Source organism: Caretta caretta, chromosome 7, assembly GCF_965140235.1.
Source record: "Caretta caretta isolate rCarCar2 chromosome 7, rCarCar1.hap1, whole genome shotgun sequence".
NCBI lineage: Eukaryota > Metazoa > Chordata > Testudines > Cheloniidae > Caretta > Caretta caretta.
In genome coordinates this window covers 37,288,744-37,308,779 of record NC_134212.1, presented here as the reverse complement: position 1 = coordinate 37,308,779, position 20,036 = coordinate 37,288,744, and the positions used below count along the sequence as shown (strand labels likewise).

General features: G+C 42.4%; 1 protein-coding gene across 2 annotated transcripts in view; it reads right to left on the bottom strand.

The window, feature by feature from the left end:
* Nucleotides 1-20,036, bottom strand: part of EFCC1 (EF-hand and coiled-coil domain containing 1) — a 95,709-nt gene that overhangs the window by 11,307 nt on the left and 64,366 nt on the right. The window contains exons 3-7 of one of the 2 annotated variants that reach the window (XM_048859583.2): nt 18,025-18,170; nt 11,974-12,109; nt 11,095-11,260; nt 5,098-5,256; nt 1,943-2,012 (exon numbers count right to left, since the gene is read on the bottom strand). In XM_048859583.2, the coding sequence (XP_048715540.2) occupies nt 1,943-2,012; nt 5,098-5,256; nt 11,095-11,260; nt 11,974-12,109; nt 18,025-18,170 (677 nt within the window). The remainder of the gene's footprint in view (nt 1-1,942; nt 2,013-5,097; nt 5,257-11,094; nt 11,261-11,973; nt 12,110-18,024; nt 18,171-20,036) is intronic. The other variant, XM_048859585.2, reaches the window with a different exon arrangement.

Sequence of the window (20,036 nt, the reverse complement as noted above, 5' to 3'; positions counted from 1 at the left end):
TCTGGGTAAAGAAAGTGGGAGCAAGGACTCAGATCCTTCCGGTAGCCCATTTCACCATGGTAGTGCAGATGCCAGGAAAGCTCCCCACAATAGTGGGACCAATCCCCCCTCTTACATATAGAATTCTGAATGTGGAGACGAGAGAATGAATTCTTCTGCATATCAAAGGGACACAGAATGGAACAGTACACAGGGACTGAGTCCTCTGCAGTTCCTCCTACTGCAAACTCTCTGCTCATTAAATCCCCTCATCCTTGTGATAACAGAGACTGATTTTTGAAATGTATTGGCTGTCTGTGTGCTGCACTGCATCAGCAGTTAAACTTCCTAAAACCCATCCCTGAAGGATGGGTACACCCTGCTGGTCTAAATACCTACTCATCATTCAAATGGAGACTGGATTCAAGTCACAGCAATGAAATGTAGCTAACTGAATCAGCCACTGGCGTAGCATTCTCACACAGTGAGAATGTTTGACTACAGAGATTTTGGAAAGCAGCTCATGTCACATCAAGTGCAAAGCCAGAAAATCCAAAGCAGAGGAAACATAGGGATTTTATAGCAAAAGTGATGCAGAACAGATAGAGAATATATTGATTTGGGCTTCATCAGCTTTCCCACATTAAATACTTTGGTTCTCAATTATGTATCTCTGGAGGCCGAGCTGTGCTAGGGCTAGGGAGAGGGCATGTTGCCTCAGCGGCATTGCTTGGAGTAGTTATTTCCCTGTAAGGTAGGTACAATACCTCCTGGGTGCTGTGGGAAGTGCTATCCCATAAGATATCCCATGGGACAGCTATCCCATAAGATGGAGCGCGGCCCTGCCAGAACACTTCCTCTGTACTCCTTGGAGCTGCCAGTACCTCAGAGGTCACTAGCTGCTACCTCTCTTTTGCTCCCCAGGCCTACAGCTCAGGTATGGCTGCCGTGTGTGTGTGTGTGTGTGTGTGCTCATGGGCAGCAGGAGGAAGGTTTGCTGTGCCATTTCCCCCTGTTCCCAGGACACCCAGGCTGGAGCGGCACCACTTTGATCGAGAATGTCTGGACACTGAATCACTGCATACTACTGACAAGCCTTTTGTATGGCAAGAAGGCTCAGTGGAAATCAGAGCGTTTTGTACATGTTACTTTCCCTGAATTACTGTTGTTAGTATTCTGCAGAACAAACCCTCGGGCTGCATCTACCCTTTCATTATCTGTTCTTTGACCTCTCTCTGCCTATTAAAAGCCCCTACAGGCAGTCTTCCTATGCAGACTAACTGGGTACAGTGTGCCAGCTTCTTTGAAGAAGGTAAATGCGAAAGCTCTGCTAACAGGGACAAAGTAATCAAATTTAAACCTCCAGGCTGTGAAGCCTGCATGGTTCTTCCATAGGCAGCTCCTGCACAGTGGGCTATTGTCCAGGGAGATGAGTTTGCAAGTTTAATTTTTGTAACAAGAACACGAAAGGCTGCTGTTAAAGGAGAGCAGGTTTGACCCACTGACTTTACTGAAAGATGCTGCTTTCCTTTGTAACTTCTCTTTAAGTCAGGCAGAGAAGAGCTCTAGACAATGGAATTGTAAATGTTGATGAGTGGTCAGTCTACAAACTAGGGGCCCACATTCTCCTCTCTGATACGTGTGCAACCACACTGAAGTTGGAGGGATTTAATGTGTTTAGAAGGCAAAATCTGGCCCTGTGGGCAATTTCTATTGATTTCAGTGGGATGAAGAATTCATCTTAAGGGTAAAATTCAGCATGATGCCCCAGTTTCTGTACTTTCAAAGATTTGAAGCCTTCATCTTTAGTAGGGGTCTTGCACAGTAATGTTTCCCCCTTTGGGAGTGTGACTTTGCTTTTCTGTCTACTGTTTACAAGGTATATAATCTGCCTCCCAAGTGACTCTGAATTACAAATGTACTTTGCACATTTCTTATTCTTCATAAAGTTTTACTTTCTTACCATGTTGGGGGTCACGACAGGATTCCAAAGTGCTCAGCAAGATTTTTCCCAAGGCTCGCTTAGATATGCTCTTTAAAACACAAAACAATATCATGGAACAATTAACTCCCACACCAGCTTAATATACACAACAAAATCTAAATATATGTACAGTGGATTTGCACTTGAAAATGAAAACAAAATTAATTCCTCATAACATTGTGTCCTATTTTGGAATCTTTTTCAATCTTTGAGTCAAACTGCACAGTGAACAGAAGATTTGGGTGTCCCTGTTCCTTAGTTCCTGACTTTACCAAAAGAATCTGCAGTAGTTCAAAGGGAAATGGAGAGCACAGAGCTGAGCTTTCAAAAGCTTGTGGCCAGAAAAATCCAGATGCATGGGCTTATCATGGAATGCAAGCAGGATATAGGCATGCTCAGGACTATCAAAGTCCTGGCCAGGCTCATGCAAAAGCCCTTGTGTGTTGAAAGATGGGCAGTACAAATACATGAGTTGTGGGTGAGGCCTCAGAAATAGGCCCCCCATACCTATTTTCAGAAATGTCTGATACCATTTTAAGCACACACAAACTAGGGGAAGTTACTGCATGTGTTCTTCAGAGGAAACAGCTGGGGAAGGTCCTTAATCAGCCCTCTCTTGGCTGCTGTCTACTGAGATCTATTTAACATTGAGAGTACCTCCAGTTTTTAGGGCTGAGGCAGCTTGGCTGGCCTGCCTTTGTAATGATTCCATTTTAGAAATGGTTGAGGCTGCCACATGGTGTTTAGAAAGCATCACTCTCAATTTGGTACCTAAATCTCGTTTGGGGGAGAGGAAGTCCTGCAGTCTAACTAGCACCCTCAGCCCACCTACCTGAGAGAGCAAGATGTTTTGATTAAACCCTAAGGAGTGGCAATAGGCAGAAACAATTCCTAAGAAAAGACAACTGCACAACTCACAACTGCAGTTCAAGTGTTATTGCATCTGCTTATTCACATGTCCCGTCCCATCCACCTCTTCAGAGTCCTACTTGTCTATAGCCCTTGGGTTTAGTGAAAGCAGGAACTCGGGTGTTTGGGAATGCATGACCCTTCAATTAACCTCTGTTCTGAACATTCAGTAATTCAAGAGGATGTTTGTTTGGTTCCAGACTGGCTTGGCTTTCTAGAAGGTTCCTGCACTTGTGTAATGCTGGGAATGCTGTATCCATAAGGGTGAATATACAGAGGCAATATAGCCTTAAAAGCTTATTCATCTGTAACTGCAGTTTCTCATTCATCTGTCTAACGCACCTCCTCCATAGGACTCATGGGACGTTCTTCAGGCTCTACAGGGGATCCTGTAAATCATCTTTCTTTATTCACTGGAGCTAGGGAACATGACCACACACAAAGGCATATTTCCAGCAATGATTAGCATCAAGCAGTATTTTCACAACAATGTAGCACATTGTGTGATGGATCATCTCCTAAGCTGGAATGATTTTCAACAACACGGCTGACCAGTGAATGACGTGTCGAAGTCTTGACACGGAAAGTTCTTATGCCTGCTGTCAATCACAATCAGTCATTCTTTGCCAGCTTAATAGTACATCCTTCATTGGGTTGGATTGTTATTGATCCATGTGGCAAGCAGTGTCAGACTTGGGATGTGAAAATAAAATGGGCTATGCGAAGCACTAAAGTAAGGTAACATAATTTGAGATACTGCATTTGTTCCCTAGAGTCAGCAGTAGACACACCAGCATACTTCAGGCATGGTGAAGTCGTCATATGTGGGAATAATCTAATTAAATACACAGTGTACAGCTCTGCTGAAAATTCAGGTGATGCTCTGAATCCTAATCTAAAAAATTAACTCCTAAAAGTGCAATGCAGACTTGTACAGCTCCTAACATACCCCATGTTCAACAGCTTATCCAGCTTGCTCATCTCTTGGTTAATTCTCACCACTCCCCCCTGCCTGAAGCAGGAATTTTAAAATAGCTTTTTAAGGAGGACTGACCCATCACATTTTAAATAAGAACCAGTTTGTGTTGTGATTCCATCAACTCTGATTAACTAAATAGCCCCTGTCTGGGTTAGTACTTGGATGAGACGTTTCTCAAAAACATCTCTGGTTCTGTAGGAAGTAGTTTTGCTCCTTCTGTAAGTTGTACTCGTCTTGCTGCACTAATGCTCCTATATGATGCAGCTGGATGTGCTAGAAGACTGAGGAACTGTTGTGTAATGTAGCAGGCTGCTGCATTTGAGTCCAGCACTGACCGTACATCAGGCTGGTATTTCAGTGCTTGGGAATGAAAAGAGTTATAGAAATGTAAGAGGATTATGTTCATTTCCTTTTTTCAGTAACATGTGGATGTGCATAACCTATGCCTGGTGCATTCTGGGGGTGTGCCAGGCAAAGGCCCTTTAAAGTAGTGGCAATAGGATCAGACAAGTATTTCTCAGGCCTGTTTCTACTGAATTGAAGGCAGTCAGGCTGCCACTAACCCATTCCCAAAAATATTTCCTGTGGATGTGGGGGCGAGCAGGCCTAACTTGTGCACTCCAGAGACTTCAGATGGGGAGAGAGAGGTCAGTCTGATGTGAGGGGATTTATTTCTAAAGCTCTATCACTGGGGCAGTGTTGAAAGCCAGCAGGCTCCTTCCAGAAGACAGCTGAAATAAAGAGAACCCTACACCCAGCCTTTGAGAAAATATCATGATGTGGTTCTGCAGTATTGACTGATCCTTAGAAATTCATATTGCAGAGCAATCCATGCAGTGATGTAGGTATGCTCCCAAAGAACAGCTTCTTATATGTGCTGTGTGTTTGGGTGGGTCATACGCTATCAATTTAATATTTGATGCATTTTCTTCTGGAGGACTAAATCCTGCCCTGAAAGGGGCTTGGACCTGATTTAGTGGATTTTTAGAAAATCTGAAACTACTATGATTCCAAACTTTTGTTCGGAAGGAGGGGAAAGTTTTTGGAGAGTCACACGTAAGAGCTTCTAGGCTTTTCCTCTTTGCTGCAAGGCAACCATTGGAGCTGATGGTTCCAGTGGCAAAGCTGTGTGTCTTGCATGTAAGGGAACCTTTGCATTTGGATGTAAGGTACAAACATCCTTTTCAGTTTGAGAGGGACACTATCAAAACCAGCTCCCGTTCTTTGGACTACTTTCTTGCCGTACCAGGTCTTGAAGTTGTTGAAGAAGCTGTAAAACATCCATGAGCTTTTCTTCCACCAGGGACAGCCTAACTCTCTCAGTCTCCAACATCTGTAGCTCCATCTTCAACAATTCAGTCTCCTCCACCTTTTGTTGCAGTTCACCTAGCAATGGGCCTTTCATCTGGACAACGACACAGGAAGTTAAAAGCATTGGAGCTTTTGTTCTCTTGCATAATAATTGCAAAGCTAACTTTTTTCCTCCAGTCTGGTAAATGTCAGTTTGCTCCAGAAAACTACTCTGAAGGGAAATTCTTCACTTTGTTCTATTGCTATATTTCTTTAAGGCACTGAATAAATGCTGCTAGGAAATGTATTTGCTCTTCTACTTCATGACATTTCATTCAATATTTGGTGTAACCCCAGACTATTCAGAAATTGTAACTGTTCTCATTCTGAATTCTGTACTTCAGCCTTTCTTATATCTATATTTTTCAAGGAAGGATAAATACAGAGAGGGCTCTGCTTCTCTCACAACTTTCACACTTTTTTCTATCCCATCCACTATGCATAGAACACAGACTTATTAAATAAAGTAATAAGTAGGTGATTTAGTCAGCAAGTTTCTTGTCAGCATCTTGGGAAAAGTGAGTCTTGGGGAAAGATTTAAGACCCTGATTCAGCAAAGCATTTAAGCACATGCTTAAATGGGGAGAGGGCAATGGTTTTCAGACCAGCTCAAGAAAGCCCTGTTCGAATAAGGCACTGAAGGGTAGCCTATGGAAGTACTCATGCGCTTAACGTTAAGCATGTTGATTAAGTGGTTTGTTGGATCAGGACCTTCCTGAGCTACTGCAAAGCCAATCTCTAGGACTGGCCAGTAACCAATAAAACATGGGTCTCCCACATTCCCAGTCAGTATCCTAACTACCAGGCTATAGGATCAGTTTCTCTCCCCATCTTTCCTGTTGGAGCTGTTCAACTTTGTAAAAGTAATTAAATATTCTGTGGACCAGGCCAGAGAGATACAAACTCTGTAGTCAGTCTCCCACATCTCAGCCAAGTGCTCTAGCCACCAGCCTACATATTTTGATGGAACAAAGTCATGTTGAAATATTTTTGACCAGTTCTAATAACCTCTCCTCATTTAAGCATTTGCACAAGTGCTTTGCTGAATAGGGGTGGATTTCAACACGTGCTTAAACTTAAGTATCTGCTTAAGCACTTTGCTGAATCAGGGTCTTAAATCCTTCCTCACAACTTACTACTTCCATATGTTTACAAGAAACTGTCTAAGTCATCTACTTATTTGTTTCATGTATTTTTCTTATGAGTTAAATGCTCATTTAGTGGCGGGAGGATGTCAAATGTTGGGAGGAGAGGGCATGTGGAGGCTGGTATCAAAGCTGGGTTTTGGTGTGGAAGAGAGTCAAGAAGGCAGCATTGTTGAGGAAGGGCAACTTAATGTTTAACTTACAAGTTTCATTTTTGTAAAGAAATAGGACTTGTGCCTGTCATCATCCTGATCACCTCGGTTGTACGTTGTATCCCTTTTCCTACCTCTTGCCTGTCAGATGCTACGCCGTCTTTGGAACAAGAACGGTCTTCCTTGCTGGTTGGAAAATGCCAAGATGCTAATGTGACCTAAATGATAGTAACCAGCTCTGAACAGGTTTCAGAGTAGCAGCCGTGTTAGTCTGTATCCGCAAAAAGAAAAGTAGTACTTGTGGCACCTTAGAGACTAACCAATTTATTTGAGCATAAGCTTTCGTGAGCTACAGCTCACTTCATCGGATGCTTATGCTCAAATAAATGTTAGTCTCTAAGGTGCCACAAGTCCTCCTTTTCTTTTTGCAGCTCTGAACAACGTGCAGTTCGGATGACTTAATCTATATCCTCTGCCAAATAGTGACTTGAGAGTTCCTCAGTGAACACCAATTTTGCAGGAGCTAAGCAAACAAACGACTAGTTGTCTGTACATACACCCAACATAATCACCATCACCGGGGAGCAGTCAGGCTAAGGCACAATTAATGCTCTCTGAGGTTGTGGGGAGGGAATGGTCTATTGTGAATTAATCTTATTGCTTCTTTCAGCTAGCAGAGTTCCTCCTTTCCTCTTCTGCACTGCAGATATCCTGCACATCATAGGTGCTGCCCATTCCAGAGAGAGAGAGTCCCGCAAATCTGCGGATACCTACTTTATATCCGGGATAATTTTTGCGAATTTTGTATCAGCACAGGGCTCTAATTACAGCCATGTACAAACACGTGAAGCAGAGCTATATTTTCCCCTCGCATCTGTACAATGCAAGGGACAATATATCAATGAAAGGGGGGCAGGGGAGGAAAGGCCTTTATCTGCTTAATCAGAGCACTTCTTTCTTAAAAATTTCTGGGACGTTTCCCCAATATTCTAGCCCCTCTGATTCTCTTCTCCTGCACCACCCTCCTCATGTGTTAGGCAGCAGCTGCTTCTTTCACAAACAGCTATTCTGAACCTGAACAGCCCTCTGCATCGACAACCAACAGGAACCCAGTCTGCCCCTTTGACGAGATTTTTTTTCAGAGCATCTTATCTTTAGCCACACTGGGGGAAAAAGACACAAGAACTTGGATGTCCTCTGCTGCATGCTAGTGCAAGGCAGCAGACCCCATGCTGTTTGCCTTCAGTCACTAAACAAACTCTTCTGGAAAAAACTCAATCTTTTCTCTTTAGTTTGCATGCCTCTTTAATTCTGCCCACCCAGCATTCAGCTGTCCAATGTCATAACCACCTGCTTTAGTTTTTATAGATACTCTGCTCGGAATATCACTGGATATTTCTGCTGTTGTCTCCTTGTCCCAGCCTCGCCTATGGTGCTCTTTCTTCTGCACCTCCCAGTCTGCTGCTATTATACTAACTTTCCCAAGACAGTTCTTACCTCTTGATGCTCTATCACCACCTACTATGAAATAGATGCTAGTTTCCCTTCATCCCCTAGTCTGTTTACATCTAAGATGTCTGTAGTTGCTTTCGGTGCTTTACTGTTCCTCCAGCAGTTGAAGATGGTGGCTCAATGTAGGTTGAAAAAGTTCTCCAAGGTAGTTTGCTTCACATAGGCTATATCTATCATCTTCTCTGACTCCATTTGTTGCAAGTTAGATGATGATGACTATAATAAAGTATAGATTGTTCCCTAAAATAGATATGGAGGAAGGATGATCGATTTTTAAGGCACAGGACTGGGACTCTCGGTTCCAGCTTTGTTATAGACTTTCTGGTTGGCTGTGGGCATGTCGCTTAATCTGTCTCATCTGTGAAATGGGGATACTTCCTTACCTCAAAGGGGATCATGAAGTAAAATTCATTACTGCTCATGGGGTGCTCACATACTAACATGAGAAGTGCAACAGAAATACCCAAATACAAAACCAGGATATAGAGATTTGATAAATTATGTTTGGCAATTTTTAGTTTCTTACTAAACTCCTTTCTTTCTATGTTTACCATTGTTTGGTACAGAATCTGCTAGTGAATTGTCCCTATTTGAAGACTCTGGACCAGTCTCAACAGTGGGGGCTCATTTCCATCTGCATGTATTAAAATAAAGAGAGAGAGAGAAAAACACATGCAGACATAACTAAATGTGCAAACTTGCACTTGTGCTTGGAAATATTCTTGCATGATTACCTATTTGCACACAAGGGCGCATTTTTGACAGGTGTAAATTAATTCTCTCCTTTTTGATTAATTTGGCCTTGCAAAGCTGAGACATTTGTTCATAGCACAAAGCTTTGTAAAGTGCTGATATATCTTTAGAATTTTCTCATGTTTTCCTTAATCTATCATCTAAGCCTGACACCTTCATTAACCTGTCCTTGGTAGATGGTACTTAGACTTTTCAGTTATTGAGAATTGGAGCTCACTATAAAAGGAATCAAAGTTAGCTCCTCTTTTATCTTCTGGTTTTTGTAGTCTTAGATTGGATCAATGATTGGTCAATATGTGCGGCTCTTGCTCTTCACCTGCCTGCTGACGTTGTTTGTGTGATCTTTCAGAATTGGTTTTGTAAATCTAAATAACAACCTGTTGCTATTTGTGTGCTAGCTTCCCCAACTCAACATGGAAAGTGACAGCTTGTTTTCGTGGTTTCTTTATTAAACCAGGAAATGTATTTAATTTGGTGAGAGAGGGTATTAAGAGTTTTCCTGCACGCTTTTTGTGCATTTAGAAAGTTCAGGTGAGCATTCACTTTTTCAAAACTGATCTTTGCTCCTTTCAGGATCACCATCTCTCATTGCCAAAGAGCTTTACAGCAGCAGTAGCACCAAGCTAACCAACCAACTAAAATTATGCCTTCATACCAGCAATATACAGTCCATTAGATTTGCAATTCATCTAATGACAAAGGCAAATTGATTCACAAATGATGATTTTTAAATTTGTGGTTATGCTACGATCTATGTGAAATTTATCTTGGGTTTTTTGGTATGATTTTTAGGAAAAGCTGATACTTTTTTTCTGGAATACTAGTATAATTACTAAAAATTTATAATGGACTTTTTCTGAGAAAGTTACACAGAACTCCTATCCATCAGCAGAGGTTACAAACAGGACATTCCTAGCTCTGCAAAAGGAAGATGAATACATCTAAGAGTGTGAGTGGAAGGCAAGGAAAAGAGGTAAACCTGGCCACCATCTGTAAGAATAGAGTAAATTTAGCTTTTTATGTGGCTGGTGTTTAAGCAGCACAGAAGCAAAGCGTTCCATTCACCTAGGTAATATTACGGGGATACATTGTCATAGAACCTAGTGTACTGACTGTATTCAATCCCTACTACACTGTACCAGGTGCAAGTATGTCTTCCTTTCGTTTTCCACACTTTTCCCCTTAAGCAAATTTCATTGTGTGTGGGGGTGGGAGGGGAGAGCATGTCCTTGAAACAGAAATCTTGATAAAGCCACTGAGTGGCAACATGCAGAAAAGTTGAACGTTCAGTTATGAATTTAAACAGACCTTAGTGGTTAATAAAATCATTCCAAAAACACTAAGTCCACAAACTTCTTTTGAGCAAAGGAGCATAAAAGAGCCAGTTTTTGGTTATGAAGCAGATGAAACTTTGGAACAAATTAGGCTAAAACAATGTGAGGTGATAACATTTTTATAGTATTCACAATTTCTGGCACAGAAACAAATGAATTGCCATACCCAATCAGGCAAGTTGTAAGGCAGTTTATGGCCACATTTTCTCCTCCTCCCCCTTATTCCCCTCCAGCTGTACCAAGGTATTATATGCTACTTACTTGCTTCTCTGTTGTACAGATGACTATCTGGGCCATGTTCTGTATTCATTACTTTTAAATACATCTGTCAGGGAAAGACTGGTGGCATTTACACAGATGAGTAGCTGAGGTTTTGTGCATTTAAATAAGATTAGTGAAGATACTGAGACAACACATTTGTCTTTTGAACCTTGAAGTTATGTCCACACTAGAAATTGAGGTAACCCCAGCCCCGCAAGGCTGAGATTGAGATTTTCTGTCTGTCAGTGAGCTGTAAGATTTAATCTAAGTTGAGCACCTGCAACTGAGCCAACTGGAGGTGTATTTACAAAGGTTATTTTGGGGGACTGGTGAGAAGATTGGTAATAGTATATGTGAAGCCTTTCACCCAGTGCTGAGACACCACAGGGGAACCATGTATTTTCTGCACCTACTATCAGTCCCGTGCCCTTTCCACCTATTAAATCCACATGGATATCTGACAGAATTTTAAACACGTTATTTTGTTAAAACAGCCTGTGTTGCACAGTATAGACCTTCAGATCTATGGACGTTCATGCAATAGTCATATTGGAAGTGCTGTTGCCATGGAAAGCTAGGACGTGGCCCCACTTCTGAAATGATGACATTGTGGTGAGGCATCAACAAGGTTGAAAGCTAACAGAAATTAGATGTAAATACAAAACATGAGTATTTAAAATATTAATGAAACGAATCCTGTGTGTACATAAAATAAGGTAAACCTCGCACTTGTTACCTCCTTCATGTTTGTTTCCAGTTTTTTCACTTCATTCCCTTTCATCTCAAGCTGTTCAGTTAACTTGGTGATTCTCTCTGCTAGCTCCACAGTGGTATTCTCATGGTCGTCATTATTGGTGCTCCCAAAATAAGACATCAGTTTCTTCACTATTTTGTCATCACATCTATGTTTTAAAAAGAAAAATTAGTGAAACCTCCCAGCCAAGGTCAGGCTGTTTAAGAGCTATGACTGGTTTCCTGCTGTTCTCCTGGCATCTCATAAATTCAAACTTCTGACTTTGACCTATAGAGCTCTTTATGGTTTGGGTCCCTACTATACTGGTTTTCAATCTCCTCTTAGTTGACAGCTGAGGAGCCTGAACTAACATCTTCTACATTTTGTACAGCTGGAAAGAGACTGGGGTCAGACTGGAAAGCCTGTTCACCCATGGCATTACTGGAAGGAGGATTATGATGGAAAAGATCTTTTCTGGAGAGTAGGGGGAGATTTCCCAGAAGGAATTCTAATACAGAATGATTGTTTATGCAATAAAGACTCATGTGACATGTTGGGGTATGCGTGTTGAGAAAGCCCAAGGTCCACATGCTAGAGGGAAATCTATCTTTTTACTTTCTTCTATAGCATTGAGTAAAGTTCAGGCACATGCACATACCTTCCCCTTCCACTCCCCAATATTTCACTTTCCTCTCTGACTCCGGTTAGGATCAGATGAGTATATTACATCCAATCTGTGTCCTGTGACTGGGGGATTGCTACCTTTTGTTTCTGTGAAATAGTTCTATCATTTCTTACTGAAGCCACAATACTTCTGAAATCATGTGATACAATTTGCAATGGGACAACCAAAGCCTAAACACTAATTTCCGTGAAACATACCCACTTCCACAACAGGGGACTCTGTCCAGAAGTTTCTTCAATTCAGCCACCTGGGATTGCTGGTCTCCTATCCACTTCTCCTCCTCTTCATCTGAGGCAGCCTGGCCCTCTACAGAACGGAACATCTGGTCTTCCACTGGGGAAAAGAACAGCCACTTAGCTAGAGCTAAAGCTTGGTCATGCTCATCACCTTTTGGTTACTTAATTCTCAACACCACCTATTTAGGTGAAAGTGAACCTAATGTGCTTAAGAGGGAAATGACATATTTACATAATAGCATAAAAATACTTCCATACCTTTTTAGCAGCATATGAGATAAAATTAGTGGTTCTAAGATTTGATCCACTGCAAACAAGTATTTAGTGGGCAGCATCAGCAATAGTTTTGTTCTGAGCACTAAACCCTGAATTTATATCAGTTTAAATCAATTTAAACGTAGTCTTTTAATTTTTAATTGTTTTAATAAAGTGCAGTGTCAGATCATTAAAATGCACGGTTTCAGTAGTTAGCAATTGTTTGCAGTGGTGTTGTTGTAGCCATGTTGGTCCTAGGATATTAGACAGGGTGGGTGAAATTATATCTTTTATTGGCCCCAACTTCTGGTGGTGAAAGAGACAAGCTCTTGAGCTGTGTAGCTTGAAAGCTTGTCTCTTTCGATAACAAAAGTTGGTCCAATAAACGACATGAGCTCACCCACCTTATCCCACAAAGTAAGCAAGTCAAACCATCTATAAACAATCTATAAAGCTTATTTCTTCATAAATATAAAGTTCTTAAACCTTAAACAATATTTCACGTATAGTGTATGTGCACATTTAGTTACAGTCTGAGGAACTTAGTCTTTTAGTGTAAGGTATTAGCTTTGTGTGTATGAATGAGTGATGGTGTCCTCTAGAGGCAGGCATGAAAAGAAGATATGAGATCTGCACCTTCAACTAGCTAACGCAGAGGTGGGCAAACTACAGCTCGCGGGCCACATCCGGCCTGCGGGACCCTCCAGCCAGGCCCTTGAACTCCTGGCCTGGGAGGCTCGCCCCCAGACCTTCCCCTGCTGTTCCTCCTCCCCTGCAGGCTCCGTGCCGCACTGCTGACCCAACACTCTGGCCGGCCGGGCAGCGCAGTTGCAGTCACGGCCTGACCCGGTGCTCTGGGCAGTGTGTCTGTAGCACCGCCAGCCACCGGCGCTCCAGACAGCGCGATAAGGGGGCTGGGGGGGGTTGGATAGAGGGCAGAGGAGTTAGGAGGTGTGGTCAGGGGTCGGGGGTGTGGATAGGGGTTGGGGTGGTCAGAGGGTGGGGAACAGGGGGGTTGGATGGGGCAGGGGTCCTGGGGGGGGCAGTCAGGAATGAGGGGGGGGTTGGATGGGGTGGCAGGGGGCAGTCGGGGGGGATCTGGGGGTGGCCAGTTAGAGTGCAGGAGGTGGTGGATGGGGCAGGAGTCCCGGGGGAGAGAAGTGGGGTGGGGGGCAGGGATAGGAGGCAGGGGCTGGGCCACGCCACGCCACGCCTGGCTGTTTGGGGAGAGAGAGCCTCCCCTAACCGGCCCTCCATACAATTTTGAAAACCTGATGTGGCCCTCAGGCCAAAAAGTTTGCCCGCCCCGAGCTAAAGGCTCGAGGTCAAGTGATAGAGGCTTGTGTTTTAGGAACTGAAGAACCAGAGCTCTAACCTTAACTACTTCTGTGTCTACGTGTGTGGGGGAGAGTGGGAGATTTATATAATTGTCTGTAGACTTGAATTTTATTTGCAGTGGGCACCCAAACTGTGCTGTAGGCTGCTGCCTATGGGTTTGTTACAATAGACTACAATATTCACGCAGCCCAGGAAATAAAATTCAGCCATCTTCAAGATCCAGACCTCTTCCGCTCAAGTTTAAAGAACCATATCCATTAGCTGGCACTAGTGGAGGGCTTGTTATGTAATCTCTTTGCCTCGCCCTCTATTGGCAGAAGGGCTGTAATCATAAACATTTGGGTAGGTCTGATGTACTGTAGTCTATCCTTTAGAGGGCAGTTTTGTTGCACATACAGGCCAATACATTCATCTTTTACCTGACTACAAGCCTAAATGGTACGATACCCCTGCTAGGTATATTTTCTACAATTAAAAAGGCAATCTGGTTTCTAGTTATGTTTTAAAAATATTGGACAGTGGCATGCTAATCCAATTTGCCTTCAAATGGGGTTCCATTTACCTAATTGATGGGTTATCACAATCAATAACTGATCTGCTGAGCAGGTTCCCTGCAGTATTACATAGTGTCTGTAGATTTATATTGCAATGCTTAACGCTAGGCAAAAAGAAAAGGAGGACTTGTGGCACCTTAGAGACTAACAAATTTATCTGAGCATAAGCTGTAGCTCACGAAAGCTTATGCTCAAATAAATTTGTTAGTCTCTAAGGTGCCACAAGTACTCCTTTTCTTTTTGCGACTACAGACTAACACGGCTGCTACTCTGAAACCTGTCATAATGTTAGGGAAGTTAACTTCCTAGAACTGCTTTTCCTTCAGAACTCTTCACATTGCCAAAACAAAGAATTCCTTTCAGATCTTCAATCTGTGATACATTAGTAGTACACATTTTTGCCTAATCACTTACATTATCTTGCTAATGGAGTTCAACAGAAAAGGGATCAGGGTTACAGTGGTTGTGGGGGTAGCAGAATTGTTGATGAGCCACCGATGTTACAGAACGACATCAATTCCTTTAAGACTTGCAGACTGTCATGTTTGTTCTACTAGTCAGTGTCGCATATGCCATGTGCAATACACAGATTAGCTCTTTGCAAATGGCAAGGGGGGGGGGAAGAACACAAACTTTCAAGCAGCCCTAATGCCTGCATATTTGAACCACTATTTATCACTTCTTCCACATGTGGAAATGCCACTTTCTGTAAATGAACATGTCCACTTACACATCCACTACTGTCATCACAACAGCATGACATAGCAGATACTACCTTTTACATGTCCTTTACTGCCTATGGTTATTAGGACTGGAAACCAGAGAGCCAAGTGAAATCTCTTACATGGCACCACAAACAGCCATATAAATTGTAAAAGACAAATATTCTCAGGCTTGTTAAATCTAATTATCTAATTACACACTGTTCAACCATAGTTACACATTCTCTTCTGCAATGAGAAATTAAAATTTATAAAAGACCTACAAACCATACATCTATAATGCATGAAATCATCTCACCTGCCAACCCTAGAGCTGTGGGAAGCTGACTAATTTTGTTTGTGCAACTTTCCAGTTTCATTCTGAGTGATTTTTGTCACTCCTGTCCTTGCACACCAAAATTGGTCTTTACTGGAGAAAATGTCTATTTTCATATTGTAAAGGTGTGAATATGACTTTTTTGTATCATTCTTGATAGGAAAGCCATTTAAACTAGAAATACAGGTTATTTTAGCTTGGAAATGAGGCCTACCTGAACAAAATGTTATGTGAAAATGGGCTCATTTTTTAGTTCCTAACCTTAGAAATTTTTGAAAATTTCAAGTATTTTTGCATTTGAATATTTTGCAAATCTCTGGTCAGCTCTTCATCCAGGATTTTAAAATAGCACATGTAAAAATTGGGTGGTTGGTGAATATTTACAGATCTTAGATCCATTAGTAAAGATCTTTTCACTTATGCAAATGTGTTCCCATGGGAGACCTGAGGATTTACACCCTCTCTCAGCTCACCTCCACCCCACCATAAACAGCCTATGTGAAGGCCATCATCTTTCCAGCAGAGAACTGGCTGGGACACCACTTACAGACTTTTAAGTGCCTCCCTTCAGTCTGTTTGAGAAGATGTTGATCAAAGCGTGGTCTGAACTACCCATCTCCTGAGTGCAGTTGAACAACTAGTCTAAGGCTGTGTACACTCTTCAGCTTACCTTGGTATAAGTTACCTCACTTGGGTGTGAATAAGCCACCCCTCTGAACAACACAAGTTACACTGACCTAAGCGCCGGTGTGGACAGTGCTATGTCAGTGGGAGAGCTTCTCCCACTGACATAGCTACCGCTGCTCATGGGGGCTGGAGTTCAGTCAATAGGAGGACTCTCCCGTCGGCTTAGAGTGTCTGCATTAGCAGTGCAACAGCAGCACCGCTGCACCACTGTAAAGCTCTGTAGTGTAGCTGTAGTCATGGGGCTTGGCTACACTTGCACGCTAGAGTGCATTAAAGCAGCCCCAGGCACCCTAACTCCTGAGGTATCCACACTGGCAAGGCACGTAGAGCGCCTGGACTCTGCAGCTAGAGAGCTCCTGATAATCCACCTCCACGAGAAGCAAAAAGCTTGCTGTGCTCCGGCTGAAACACCCGGGTGTCAGTGTGGATGAGGTGTTGCATTACTGCACTGTGACTGGTCTCCGGAAATGTCCCATAATCCCCTGAAGTCAAGTGGCCACTCTTCTCATTGTTTTGAAATCGGCTGCAGGCATGCGGATATCCCCTTTCAAAGCGCCGTTTCTCACAGCCAGCATGCTTATCTGCTCTGGGACAAAGCAAACCATTAGTGTGGAATGCTGCTGTTGTGAGTGTGTGTGGGGGTGGGTGGGTGGGGAGGGTCTGCCACTGTCTGAACTTAGCAGTACAAGACAGTGTGCTGACGCTCTCTCCCCCCACATACATGCAACACGCTCCCTGTCACACTCCACCCCCCCCACCGCATTTGAAAAACACGTTGCAGCCACTTGCACACTTGGATAGCAACCACAATGCTCTTTGTGGGGTTGCAAGAGCTGCTAATGTGGCCACGCCAGTGTGCTTGCAGCTGACAGTGTGAACACACATGGCAGCGTTTTTCCTGCTGCAGTCTCCGAAGGCTGGTTTAACTCCCAGCTCTCTACATCTGCAAGCCAAGCCCTAAATCTCTCACATGACAGTACAGAGCCACTGTCACAAAGCAATCAGATCAGGTCTATGCTGGCCGTTTTGTTGTATTCAACTCAAATTAAAAGTACAGAGATGCCTTTAGAAAATCATGCTAGAAGCACTTCTTATTACCACTCCCCTAACAGACACCCATATGCACAGCTGCACTCTAGCAGAACAAAATACCTGCTTTTTATTTTATAATCCAGGACCCCAATGACACCTCTCTCTGTCTGTGGAGGGCATTATTATATCACACTTCCAGGCCTACACTTCAGAAGTCAAATTTAGCTGTTCACCTTCAAATCTCTTCTCAATGGATTTCTTCTGTAGCACAATTTCTTGCTCATGGTTAATTCCTAAGCAGCCTGACATTTGTCTTCATTTGCGTGTAGCTGTGTCCAACACCACCAAGAGAAACTCAAGCTCTAAGTTTGCAATTGCTGTCTACTTGGCATATAAACCATTACCAGGATCAAGGACCTTAGGATAAGAAGGCAGCTTTCTTAAATGGCTCTCATCATTACAGCATGTAAACGAGCCAACAAAGTTTGTCATCCCATCCGGAGTCCCTATAATTCTTTTCTCTATAGAAGTCCAGTGGTATTCTGTGTAATTATTCACTAGCGCCAGTCTTCGGAGACCTGTTGGCTTTACGAGAGTTTCAAACCATAGTATGTGCAATCCCATGGGAAATTGCAACAGAATGGCATGTTTATAGCAGTAGTTAGCATTACATGCTCTAAACCAGTCGGATCATTCAAAATTAGATAGGGGATAAGGTTGTTTTCAAAGAGTATGTGGAATATTAACTGTAAATGATTTTTTTGGAGCTGATTGTAACTTAAAGTTCCCAGGTATTATTCATACAGAAGCTAGGACCACTTACTAATAAGCAAGAAAAAAAGTCACTCTGGTTCCAGTGAATTCTAGAAATGAGGTGATTCTTTCGAGTGTTAGTTACAAGTGACATGTTCAGGTTTTTAATAAACATAAGACATTTTTTGAGAGGAAACTGACTTTTTGTTTAAGGTTTCAAAATTCATTAGAATTAGTCCGTGGCTTCGATTGTTCAAAATCTTTAACGCAAATATTAGTTTGTCTGCTGAGAATCTGACACATCATTGAGGAAATAAAATAACTAGGGATTCTGCACTTAAAGGATTCTCTATACCGTTCTCTGACATCCCTGCTCCCCCAGTGGGTGAGCTTCGATCCAGTTGCACAGCAGATAAACAGTGTCTTCCATCCAGCAGTGCTGCTCCTTCTTTTTGCTTTGTGCTGCCTCTTGAAGGAAGCTGAAGCTTCAGAACTTCTGACCTGGAGAAGAAAAGGCAAAAGAAGGTGGACGTTTAGTAAACTTCCAGTAAACTGGGTGAATGTGCCCAGCAGAGGCTGCTTTGCCCCATTAACCATTCTGCTAAAATGAAATGGTTCAGACATACTTCGGAAGCACAGGGGCATCTGCATTCAATGCCTATTAAACATAGCCCTCAAGGGTAGTTTTAAAAGACTTTATTAAGAATCAGAGAAAGATGGAATTAAACTATTCTTGGACTTAGGAATTAATAATTAAACAAACATTACTTACAGCTTTTAGTTAAAATTCAAGACGTCTCTAAAACACAGTCTACTTTGGTCATAAAATCTGCCTTCTCCACTGACACTGATTATGTGTCTGATTTTCCAGTGTGGAACTTTACTCAGGGCAGCAAATCCTGTATTTGGACACTTATGTTGGTGCTTAGATTTATAAATGTCAGTTTTACATGCTTAAGCACTGGGCCAAAGTTGAAATTCACTCTGCTGAGCAGAGTTGGTGCAAGGCTTTTCAGGGAACTTAACCCCCACTTCAGCTTTTAAAGTCAGCACTAAACTAGGATTTAAGTATCTCTAGGTCTTTGTGTGGGGTCCTCTGCACTGGGATGACTGAAGAAGTGTTGTATTAACAGAAATACTTATCATTGCTATTGCTTTTCACAGGTTTAAAACACAAACACAGATAAATTAGACCTCATAATACCCTCATAAGACAGGTATTACCCCCATTATACACGTGGAGACACTGAAGCAAAGAGATTGTGTCTTGTCCTAGAACATGCAGCAAGGCCAGTGGCAGAATTAGAGTTAGACTTTAGTACATTGGGCAGCTAACCTGGTGCTCAGTCAATCTGAACAAAGGTTTTTAGGAAAATGCCTACTGTTCTGTCCCTTTCAGGTAACAAAGATGAAGTGCTGTCAGAGACTGAAGTCAAAGGAGGTGCTAGAACAGAGTGACAAATTAAAGACCAAGAAGTCACAGTTCAGAAGGTACTTAATGAAGTGGCTGAACTGTTAGCAGCTGATTTTAGTGAGATTGTTATCCTGAAGGGTTGGAAGGTCACAAATGTTGTACCTATTTGTTTTTAAAGGCATTGGGGTGAACCTGATGTAAAATAAAATGGCTGAAACCATACCCTGAAATGGAATTATAAAACATCTAGATGGTTCGATGTAACCGAGAGTAACCAACATAACTTCTGCAAAAAAAATCATGCCTCCCTAATCTGTTTGAATTCTTTGAGCATTTCAACAAAATAAAAAGACAAAGGAAAACCAGTTGATATCACTATAATTTTCTTAGACTTTTTCAAAAATCCTTTGACAAAGTAAAGTGCTATTGTGGATTAGACATTGGATAGAGAAGATTGAAGAACGTCAGACAAAACTAGGAGAATAGGCAGCATGATGGTGGATTACATTCATTGTTGACAAATGCAAGGTACTGTACATTAGAAGGAATACTTCAAAGTACTGGTATATACTGCTGGGTTCCAAATGTATATAATCACTCAGGAAAGAGACTTGGGGGGTCACTGTGGACAGCAAAATGAAAACTGACCAATATGATGCCCACGCCACTTCCTGCAGCCCCCATTGTCCTGGAATGACAAACTGTGGCCAGTGGGAGCTGCGAACGGCCGAACCTGCAGATGCAGCAGTTAAACAAACCGGCCTGGCCCGCCAGGGGGCTTATTCTGGCGGGCCGTGTGCCAAAGGTTGCCGATCCCTGATATATAGATTTAATATTTTTCACCAGGACGTTTTCTGACTTAAACCATTCATTGCTGCTGTTGTGCACTTTATCTGTTGAGAGATGGTTCACAGCTCACAAAAATTCTTATTTAAATGTATATGAAAGAAAAC